Here is an 11,668-nt window from a genome sequence, read left to right on the forward strand (position 1 = left end):
TGGTGGCGATGAAGGTGGAGATGGTGGTGATGATGGTGGAGATGGTGGCGATGATGGTGGCGATGGTGGTGATGATGGTGGAGATGGTGGCGATGATGGTGGAGATGGATGGTTTTTAAACTTGTTTTAAGCTTTCATCCTATTGCTGGTTTATATAGCTATCCTGTAGCCTTAAGATTCAACACAAGCTGTTGATACTTTGATCATTTTCAAGAAGATGCCCTTTAAATTAAACTTAGTACTTGAAGTTCAGTCTTCTCTCTTCCTGTCTTCAGTGATATTTTTGCCATATTTTCATTTTTTGATGTGTGTGGGGTTTTAAAGCAGCGTTCTTTATTTAGATTTCCCCACATTTACCCACTTGGTTTTCTATTTCTAGTGCCTGGCCTTTTTCACCTGATGTTTTTTTCTTCTTAAAGAACTAAATTGATATTTTTCAATAATGAGAATTTAGTATTACAAAGTCTAATTATTATTATTTCTAGTTTTTTAAATGTGAACTTTTAAAAAATATTTTTTAGATATGTTTATTTTATTTTATGTTTATCAGTATTTTGCTTTCATATATGTCTGTACCACATGTGTGCCTGGTGCCTGTGGAGTTCAAAAGAGGGCATCGGGTGCCCTGGCACTGGAGTTGCAGACAGCTGTGGGCTACCATGTGGGTGCTAGGAATGAAACCAGGGTGCTCTGGAAGAACAGTGATCCTCCTCTCCATCCCCATGACCATTCTTTTTAAACTATTGTTTTTAATTACATGTATGTGTGTTTATGTGGATGTGCACGTCAGTGCAGAGGCCGGAGGAGTCAGAGCTGGAGCTTTCATTTCTTTCTCCTCTCCCCTCCCTCCTTTCCTTCTCCTATTTGCCTTTCTTTCTTGATTTTTTTTTTTTTTTTGTGGTTTTTCGAGACAGGGTTTCTCTGTGGTTTTGGAGCCTGTCCTGAAACTAGCTCTTGTAGACCAGGCTGGTCTCGAACTCACAGAGATCCATCTGCCTCTGCCTCCCGAGTGCTGGGATTAAAGGCGTGCGCCACCTCCGCCCAGCTGACTCTTCTATCTTGATATTCTAACTTAAATTCTGTTTAGAAAACCAAATAATGCACACAGCTGCCACTGTTATCCTGTCCACATATGTTATCCTCCTTATCATCATCTCTTCTCCCAGTCATGAAAGTCAGTGTCATGTTTAATTCATGTGTCTCCATGATACTGTGCTTAAAACTTGTCAGGTCCTCAGATCAGCTCTGTTCTTAACACTTCTTAACTCACAAGCTCATCCTGCCTCTCAAAAATCAGATGTTTTAGATTTAGAATATATAAGAAAAGCGTTAAGAACTTAAATATTTTATTATAGTTGGAACAGTTTGTTAGAAATAGAAAGTATTGAACAAAATATTTCCAGGTAAAACTTTGTTATATAAATGTTCTCAACAGGCGACAAACACCAGGGAAAGCGGCAAAGCATCATCAAGTTTAGGTCTTCAGGATTTTGATTTGCTTCGCGTTATAGGGAGAGGAAGTTATGCCAAAGTACTGTTGGTTCGATTAAAAAAAACAGATCGCATTTATGCAATGAAAGTTGTGAAAAAAGAGCTCGTCAATGATGATGAGGTAAGCATGGTGATGTTTCTGTTTTTTCTACTTCTAGACAAACCCTAGCATGTCCGAAGCCCTGGTGTAATCCAGAGTGCCACACAGACAGACGTAACAAAAGCGCACTACTTCAGCATTGTGCGTTGTTATTGTGGTCTGCTTCTCTAAGAACATGCCTTAGGTAAAAATAACGTCAAGGCATATCATTATCAAGGGAAGTACTTGAGGTTTCTGAGTGTTCAAGACTATTTCATAATACTGGACATTTTGTTACTGTATTTTCTCTTTGTATAACTTTTGTTTCATGACAGTGAGTAATTTTGATATTTAGTCGAATCAGTTAACATTTGTGATGATTGGCTTGCTAAGAACAAATTTATCATAGTTTTGGTCATTTCATTTGACATAGATTTCTTTGGTGTTTTAAACAGGACATTGACTGGGTGCAGACGGAGAAGCATGTTTTTGAGCAGGCGTCCAATCACCCTTTTCTTGTTGGATTGCATTCTTGCTTCCAGACAGAAAGCAGGTGAGGTTAAAGTGGGCAGAATGTTCCTGGGCTTCATCTGTTTCCTGTAATTCCTGTAGGAGCACTAAGAACTTCCTGCTACAATCAGCAATACCAGTCTAACACCAGTCACTAGTAGTGTAGATAGCCAGCCCTTTAGTGCCCTGCACATTCACAGCTTAGGACATGATGTCTCCTTTACCTGACGTGACATGCAGACATGACTCACCTAGTCAGTAGCTCCTTACCCCAAGCAGACACTCTAGAGTGGAGTCCGTGTAGTTGTGCCATGCTGGGTTCCTTTCTTATGTCCGTGCCTCTTGTTCTCACTAAGTTCTTGGTGAGGACTCAATCAGCCCTTTATGCTGTGTGATTGCTGTTCTACTGGAAATGCTAAAACTGTACGCCTCATTTTGACTGTGGTTCTGTCTCTGTTTTAGGTTGTTTTTTGTTATAGAGTATGTAAATGGAGGGGATCTAATGTTTCATATGCAGCGACAAAGAAAGCTTCCTGAAGAACATGCCAGGTAAGTTTTTTGTTTGAGTTGGATTTGTGCCTCAGGACTGCCTGACCTTGTGTCTGCTAGTTGAATACAGTACATAAACAAGTTATCTTGTTGCTAGTTTATTCTTTGTAAGTCATGAGGAGGCTGAACTAGCTTAGTTTACATAGCAAATTATAGTATACCTATCACATATTAAAATCTGTTTGTGTTCAGTGTATGTTTAGGGTTTTTCAAGCAGTGACCAGTTGTAGGAAAATCATGTGTATGTTTTCTTCAATTTAAGGTTTTACTCTGCAGAAATCAGTCTAGCACTGAATTACCTGCATGAGCGGGGAATAATCTATCGAGATCTGAAGCTGGATAATGTGCTGCTGGACTCTGAAGGACACATTAAACTGACTGACTATGGCATGTGTAAGGTAAGAGAGCCCTCAGGCAGCTCGCGACTGTCAACTGAGTAACTTCGCGTTCAGATGGGAAATGATCAACTGCCTTGTTTAGGATGTTTTGGAATTCTAGCTGAAGATGAGTGTACTCCCTGACCATTTAGATTCTCAGAATTCCATGTCTTTTGTGATATGTGTGTTTATATAGGGTTAAATATTTTTAATTGAATAGCTTTTTTGTCTTGAAAGCTGATACACTTTTGAAGAAAATTTGGAAATAAAAATTACCTGCAATCCTCATGTTAACCCAGTATTTGCATATCATCTTCCAATCTTTTACCATTTAGTAGACCCTGAAGCTACTTGCAAATTTTCCTTAGGAGTCTGTTTTTATATTTAAATTTCAAATCTCTGATATAAAGTAAGAACAAAATCAAATAAGCATTTTGCCTCATCTCAGATTATGTCTACTTATTGGTGGTTTATTCTTTTGGCAACAGTGTTTCATTTAGAGATCTGGTCTTTTGCCACAAAATGTCTAGAAAACTGTTCTACTTATTAATGCTCCTCCAACAAAGCATCTCCAGGTGTGTGAGTGTATGCACTGTATTTATCTGCCTGGAGGAGGTGCCACTAGAGCAGAATTCCATGTTCTTACAGATGTAAAACACCTGAGTGGTATTGAGGATTTAATGTTACATCTGTACATCTTATATTAGAAAATAAAGCCTTCACACAATGTGTACAACTCAAGACCCGTTTCCTATGGCACACCTTCATTTATTCTGTCATGTAAATGTTCATTTGTAGACAGTGAGAAGGTAGTCAGTGCCCTCCTATGCATCCTTCACCTCTGTGTAGAGACCCTTTGCTTGGCCATTTTTCTCCTAGAGTGCTTTCTCTCTCTGTTTTCTTTTTTTCTTTCTTTCTTTCTTTCTTTCTTTCTTTCTTTCTTTCTTTCTTCCTTTCTTCCTTTCTTCCTTTCTTCCTTTCTTTCTTCTTTCATCACACCAGGCGATGGTGTCACACCTTTAATCCCAGGAGACAGAGGCAGACAGATCTCTGAGGTCAAAGCCAGTCTGGTCTATAGAGTAAGTTCTAGGACATCAGGGCTACACAGAGAAACCCTGTCTCCAAAAAACAAAACAAAACAAAACAAAACAAAACAAAATAAATGAGTAAGTAACCACAGTAATAGTGGATTCTTGTGAGTTTCAAGAGCAGATGAAAACACGAGCAAATTAGAACAGTGGTTTCTTCTTCTTCTTCTTCTTCTTCTTCTTCTTCTTCTTCTTCTTCTTCTTCTTCCTCTTCCTCTTCCTCTTCCTCTTCTTCCTTCTCCTCCTCCTCCTTCTTCTTCTTTTCTTCTTTCTTCTTCTTCATCACTGTTTGAACATGAGTAAAGATTATCAGTAGCACACGGAGGCCAAGGCATGACTCACCTCTGCAGGGCTGAAGCAGGATGGTCATGAGCTCAAGGCAGACCTAGACTGTCTTGCGAGATTTTACCCCCCTCTCCCCAGCCCTGCAAGGACTGTCCTTCCCTTTGCCCTCAAACATATTTGACTGACCATATTTATACTGCGTATATGGGTATATGTAACATATTTGGTTGTTTTTATTTTCTGTTTATTTGTTTGGGTGGGTTTTGTTTTGTGGCTTTGCTTCTGCTTTATTCTTTTGAGACAAGGTCTCAAAACCTATGTAGCTGAGGTTGTCCCTGAATTAATAGTTCTCCTGTTTCAGTTTTCCAAGTGCGGGGATGATGTCTGCACCGCCATGCTTGTTTTTTCTTTTTAGTTTTAGTTTTTAATCTAAAATTTTTTCTGTTTATTTGTTATTGGTATGTAGCCTGTATTTTCTGATAGAAGAATGTTAGAATCTTAGGATTAAATACAATGAAATTTTCCTAACTTGTTCATTTTTATTATTTTTTTAAAAAATATGTTAGTAGGTATACAGAAATTTATATTTGTTATAGTTCTTCATGGTTGTTCTATTTAGCTAAGAGTGTTTTCTCTACTTAAGCCTGTTTGTGCATTGTGCCTTACTGTTCACCAAGGTAGAAGACAAGCTCCACAGGAAAAGTGACCAGAAGCAAGCACTGTAATGTCAGCAGTCATGTTGGGTGATTTGTTTACACCAGAAGGTGGCACCAGATCTCATTATAGATTGTTGGTTGTGAGCCATCGTGTGGTTGCTAGGAATTGAACTCAGGACCTCTAGAAGGGCAACCAGTGCTCTTAACCTCTGAGCCATCTCTCCAGCCCAGCAAATATTATTTTAAAAGTGTTTTTTATTTTGTTTTGTTTGAAACAGGGTTTCTCTGTGTAACCCTGGCTGTCCTGGAACTCACTGTGTTGACCATGCTGGCCTCAAAGTCACAAAGACCCACCTGCCTCTTGGCTAAATTGACTTTAGCAACATCTGGTGTTGTTTTCACTATTTAGTAGCAATCCCAATTTCCATGATAAGATAACTGTTCATAATGCTATTTTTTAGGTTTAATATATTGCATATACATGGTGAGTTTAGACAGTAGATGAAGTACAAGAGAGGTAAATTTAAAATAGTATCTTATCTTTCCTTTTTTTTTTTTCTTCCTTTTTACCCTATGAAAGGAAGGATTACGGCCTGGAGATACAACTAGCACTTTCTGTGGAACTCCCAATTACATTGCTCCTGAAATTTTAAGAGGAGAAGACTATGGTAATAAATAAATAGGTGGTATTTTAGCTATTGCTATATTGGTAGTTTAATGTGGTACCAACTACAATATAATTTACTATAGCATTTTAGTATTCATCCTATTAATATGAATGTTTCTTGGTTCTGTTAACCTATATGAAGACTCTCAGATTATGAAACCAGAGCCAAAAAGAGTTTGGTATTTGGTGGAGTATACATTTAAATAACATTTTACTAATGACAAACACTGAGTAGTGGCAAGAACTATTATAAATAATTAACTCTAAGCTCCCTTGAAATCTGAGGTTAGCATAATTGATTTTATAAATGAGGGAACTGGTGCACAGAACAGTTAAAATAATATACCTAGATCACAGTAGCCAGGAATGGCCATCAGCTGTGTGAAATCAGTGTTGTGAACTCCTAGATTGTTCAGAGCCCTTGGGATATTTCCTCTAGGAGTCTAAAAGATGCTAAAGGCTAGGTCAGGCAGTCAAGCATCAAACAGTACATCGCATCCGCCTCTCCCCTCCCCTTTTCTGAGTAAGGGTCTGGCTCCATAACCCTGGCTGTCCTGGAACTTGCTATGTAGACCAGGCTAGACTTGAACTCAAAGAAATCTGACTTCCTCTGCCAAGTGCTGGGATTAAAATGTGCACCACCACGTCCAACTTCCATTAAGTTTTTTTACATTTGTATTTATCATTTTATTAGTTCTTTGAGAATTTCATACAATATGTTTTGATCGTATCTACCCTGTACCATTCCTCCCAAATCCACCCCCCACTCACCCACCTTTGTGTCCTTTTCTTTTTCGCTCATGTCCAGTGTGTGCTGCCCACAGGAGCATGGTCAACTTACAAGGAGCAACTCTCTTAGAGGAACTCCCTCCCCCAGCAGCTATCGCTTGCAGCTCCTCATGTCTGCCCACCCTTCCCACGCTGGCCTTTGGTCTGACTAGAGTTTGCACAGGGCTTGTGCATGCTATCCCAGTTGCTGTGAGTTCCTGTGTGCAGCTGCCCTGATGTGTCTGGAAGCTGTTCTTTCCTTGTATTGGTCCAGCACCTCCTGCATTTATAGTCTTTCCCATCTTCCATAACCATCCCTCTGCTTGGGAAGAGGGATTCGTATATAGATGTTCCTTTTAAGGTTGGACCAGTTTTTCTGTAGTTTAGTGCCTACCAGACTATTTATAATCTAATTAGAATTTACATTTCATTTCATGATAAAGTAGATTTCTAATTGCTGGCTTTTCATGAATACAGAGAAGATTTATTATTTGAATTTTCTTTCCAAAGGCTTCAGTGTTGACTGGTGGGCTCTTGGAGTGCTCATGTTTGAGATGATGGCCGGAAGGTCTCCATTTGATATTGTTGGGAGCTCCGATAATCCTGACCAAAATACAGAGGACTATCTATTCCAAGGTAATTTACAGGATTTTGTTAAGATTCTCAATAATGTAGAGCAAAATTAAGGCTTTCAGATTACTCTTCTGAGTAAGAAAGGGAATAATTTGGACATACACTCTAGTCTGTAGTCCATGTGCAGTGCTCCTCCCACACTCCTAACACAGCCGCTTGGCTTATCCGCTGCAGAGATTGAAGCGGGGTCTGTGCCTGGAGAGTCTAATCTCTGCACGGGAACTGCGGCTTAGTGCCCAAGCTCAAGAGAGGCAGAGTGTGAGGATATCAGAGAGCCCGGAGGTGTTAAGGCTGCAGTGCCCACAGCGAGGAGTGCTGAAAGCTGAACAGAAGCAGAGGCCACGCACGGCTTCTCTACCACAAAGCGGTTAATATGAAAAGCCCCCGGCTTCACTGGTGGTTAGAATATGCACTGAGTGTTAGTGAGCTGCAGTTTCATCCTGTGCATTTGACAGACTTCAGTCTGATGAGAAGTGCTTGGTGCTTGGAAGTATAGAGCAGTGGGAACTCGTCAGGACTGCTGGTGGAGGGGGGAGCATAATTTTACATTTCCTGGAATAATTCTGTGCTACATATGCAAGCACTTTTCCTTATTAACTTTATACCTAGTAAGAACCCTGTGAAGCAGGTGTTGCTTCTATTCCTGTTTACAGAGGAAGAAACTGAGGCACAGCAAGGATATAAGAAATAAAACATGCTTGTAAATAGTAAATGTTCAGTAAATGTGTTCAGGTGAGGGCCAGCTCTGAGTAGGAGGGCTAAGGGATTAGAAAACTATATGAAGAATTTCAGTTATGTAGATAATGTGTTTTCTGCTGAAATGCCTTAAATATCTTGGTGTCTAAAGAAAAAACTTAAATATTCCAGTCACATAAAAAGCTGAAAATTACTGTCATTCTTACCTTCCTAGTTATTTTGGAAAAGCAAATTCGCATACCACGTTCTCTGTCTGTAAAAGCAGCAAGTGTGCTGAAGAGTTTTCTCAACAAGGTAAGAACCGTGTGTGAGATCTGATGTGACCTCCATTCCCTGCTGTGAGCCAGCCTGGTGAGTGGAGACGCAGGCAGTGCAGTTAGGGTGGAGTTTACTCCGTGGTCAGCGAGACACGATCAAATCCTGACCTGATTATCCTTGCCACATGGCCAATATAATTTACCCCCAGCCAGATTCTAGATTGATGCTTTTAGTGTATCAGTGGAGGAAAAATGGGGCCTTAGGAATCGCTATAGCTGCATTTTCAGTTCTGGTTTTATGTGTTTTATCCATAACACCCATTGATCACTGTGTATTTTTTGAGCATGTGGTCAGTAGTATTTTCTACCCATTTCATATTAAGAACCCAATATCTAGATAAAATTCAGAGGAAATGAAATGGCATCTTAAAAATGTAAGCATCAATCACTTGTGGTAGTTGGCACACTAGAGGAGTTTACGGTCTAAGATTATGAATTTGGGATTCATAAATTTTATTTCACATAAGTAGGGTAGAAAATGGGTTATATTTGCCACCTTGAGCAGATAATGACAAAGTTTAATAAAATTGGAAATTGGCACTTAGTTTGGAGGGCTGTGTGTGTGTGTGTGTGTGTATTTGTATACCACGTGCATTACTGCATTACAGAGAGGCCAGAAAAGGGCATCACATCTCCTGGAACTGGAGTCAGAGTTGATTGTGAGCTGCTGTGTGAGTGCTGGGAGTCCAACCCAAATCCTCTGGAAGAGCAGCTAGTCTGCTCTTAACCACTGAACTCCTGAATGACTGTTTTTTTGAGGGAAGATTTAAACTGGAAAGCTTATGTTTCATACAATGAGAAATAAAGTTAAGAGATGCTAATCTATAAAATAAAATGCCTTTTATGAAAAAGAAAACATTCCAATTCACAGTAAAAGCCAAGGCTTTATGAGCTCCATCTCAGTCCAGTGATCAGGTAATTGCTGTCATTGTCTTAGACATTAGGGTTTGTTGCTGTAGTTGAGCATAGGGTGTAACGCTGATCTAAACGTGAGTGTGATATCGTTCAGAGGGTTCTCAGTGATGACTGAACTCTGGCCTGTGAGAACGAGCTAGCAATGCTGCCCTTGCTTTCCTCACATTCCTTCCTTAGCAGGGTGGTGGTCGTGCTCACTTGCCCTGCGTTCTGTGTAACAGTTGGCCTTGGACTTCTGACATTCTTGCCTCCACCTCTCTCTTTAGGCTTTCGGGGGTGCCCAGCACCCAGCTCCCAAATAAATCACACATGGAGGCTTATTCTCAGTTATGAATACCCAGCCTTAGCTTGGTTTGTTTCTTACCAGATTTTCTTAAATTATCCCGGCTACTTTTTGCCCCTGGGCTTTTCCTTTCTCCTACTTGTGAATATCTTCCTTTCTTACTCCTTTCTTACTCCGAGGCTGGCTGAGTGGCTGACCCCTGAGGTCCTTCTCTTGTTCTCTCCTCATTGCTCTTCCTCTTCCTGTTTCTCCTCCTATTTATTCTCTCTGCCTGCCAGCCCCGCCCATCCTTTCTCCTGCCTCGCTATTGGCCGTTCAGCTCTTTATTAGACCATCAGGTGTTTTAGACAGGCAAAGAATCACAGCTTCACAGAGTTAAACAAATGCAACACACCTTAAAATAATACTCCCCAACACCCGCTTTTTTTCATAAACAAAAATGAAAAGTTTTGACTTTAACATAGTAAGACCGTATACAACAAGAACAATTATCAAGTGAAGATTACATTCACAGTGTACTGAATTCCAATTCTTTTGTGTCTGGTTGATTTAAAGAAAATACTTCAGGGGGCTGGAGAGATGGCTCAATGGTTAAGAGCATTGCCTGCTCTTCCAAAGGTTCTGAGTTCAATTCCCAGCAACCACATGGTGGCTCACAACCATCTGTAATGAGGTCTGGTGCCCTCTTCTGGCCTGCAGGCATACACACAGATAGAATACTGTATACATAATAAATAAATAAATATTAAAAATAAATAAATAAAATAAATTAAAAAAAATACTTCAGTGGGGTTATAGGTGTTCACCGCCATGCCTGCTCTCGAGTTCCCTGCTTACTGCCATGATAAGTTGATGAAGAGCCAGGAGGAACCCTTACCTGTTGCGCTCTAGATGACTCACTTGGTGGTGGGCTTTCTAGAACTAGCTAGACATTTCCAAACAAAGGTGCCATAAAACAGGAATCTCACTCATCTAGCCCTCGAAACACTGCTTCTGCTGTAGGACCCAAAGGAACGGCTGGGCTGCCACCCTCAAACTGGATTTGCTGACATCCAAGGACACCCGTTCTTCCGAAATGTGGACTGGGACATGGTATGTACCTTTACCTTTTTTGTTGTTGTTGTTGCTTGGGTTTTACTATAATCAAGGGCCAACTTTTATTATGCTAATGAGTTATTGAAAAGCTAAGATATTGTAGCTTAAATAACTTAAAACTACTCTATAGTACTTATAAAAAGCTTTAGAGAGCCTGGCTTGGTGGCGCACGCCTTTAATCTCAGCACTCGCGAGGCAAAAGTCAGCCTGGCCTACAGAGTGAGTTCTAGGACAGGCTCCAGAGCTGCACAGAGAAGCCCTGTCTTGAAAAGAGAAGATAAACAAGAAGCTTTAGAAACAGAAGAGAACATTAATGTACAGGGCAGATTGTAATATTATTAAGGCCCATACCGACGTTCAGATTAATAAGATGTGGCCATGGTTGCTGAAATGATGTTGCAGCATGCCGGGTAAGACGTGGGAGAGCAAGGTAAAGTGCAGAGGCACGGTGTTTCTGGGGTTGTCTTTCAGATGGAGCAGAAGCAGGTGGTGCCGCCCTTTAAACCAAACATTTCTGGGGAATTTGGCTTGGATAACTTTGATTCCCAGTTTACGAATGAACCAGTCCAGCTCACTCCAGATGATGAGTAAGTAATTCCTCACACTAAGATGTTTTAAACTTCTTTTGAAATCTAAATCGTAAGGCTGTTTATTGTTGAAAATACTCTCTAATTTATATGTAACCATCCATTGCTGGGCTGTTTAAAACTCTAGCCGTGGTTATATCCACTTACTCTGTGTGCATCATCCCAGTTCTCACAACAGCCTTGTAGAGTGGGCATTTTCATCTTTACAGATGAGAAACCAAGGCTCAGAGAGGTTAAGGAGAGGTGCACAGGTGTAGGGATTCCCACCTGGGGCTGACTGGCCAAGGCCTGTACTTACCAATGGGCTGCACTGCCCCATTCAGATAGGAGCATTTCTCTGAGTTTCTGGGTATTCCTTTTAAAAATGATGCAACTCTCTTGTGTGGCCAGCAGGGGTCAGAGTACTTGTTTGTGTCACTTCCTTTCAAAGAGATTGTTTTGATTCATCCTCCCTCCCTCCCTCCCTCCCTTTCTCCCCAAGATTTTCTAATCTAAGGGGCCTTTGCTCTTGGTGTTCACTTCTCTTATATCTCAGTCCGCAAACTCTTGGCAGCTGTTCGTTAGAGCCTTCTCTCAGGGACTACTTTTCCTGACTCTGTGAGAATTTAGCCGTCTCCACCACTGACTGGTGGAGGTGACTTGGGCGACTGTATCTCAGGACTGTGACCTCAG

At 40.7% G+C, this 11,668-nt stretch overlaps 1 protein-coding gene across 1 annotated transcript in view; it reads left to right on the forward strand.

Moving 5' to 3' along the window:
• The window catches only part of Prkci (protein kinase C iota), a 57,785-nt gene that overhangs the window by 41,781 nt on the left and 4,336 nt on the right, over window positions 1-11,668 (forward strand). The window contains exons 9-17 of the mRNA XM_005371677.2: window positions 1,436-1,612; window positions 2,026-2,123; window positions 2,543-2,629; window positions 2,892-3,027; window positions 5,616-5,703; window positions 6,981-7,106; window positions 8,014-8,093; window positions 10,317-10,406; window positions 10,881-10,996. Of these exons, the coding sequence (XP_005371734.1) occupies window positions 1,436-1,612; window positions 2,026-2,123; window positions 2,543-2,629; window positions 2,892-3,027; window positions 5,616-5,703; window positions 6,981-7,106; window positions 8,014-8,093; window positions 10,317-10,406; window positions 10,881-10,996 (998 nt within the window). The remainder of the gene's footprint in view (window positions 1-1,435; window positions 1,613-2,025; window positions 2,124-2,542; window positions 2,630-2,891; window positions 3,028-5,615; window positions 5,704-6,980; window positions 7,107-8,013; window positions 8,094-10,316; window positions 10,407-10,880; window positions 10,997-11,668) is intronic.

This window comes from Microtus ochrogaster, unplaced genomic scaffold, assembly GCF_000317375.1.
Source record: "Microtus ochrogaster isolate Prairie Vole_2 unplaced genomic scaffold, MicOch1.0 UNK120, whole genome shotgun sequence".
Taxonomy (NCBI): Eukaryota; Metazoa; Chordata; class Mammalia; order Rodentia; family Cricetidae; genus Microtus; species Microtus ochrogaster.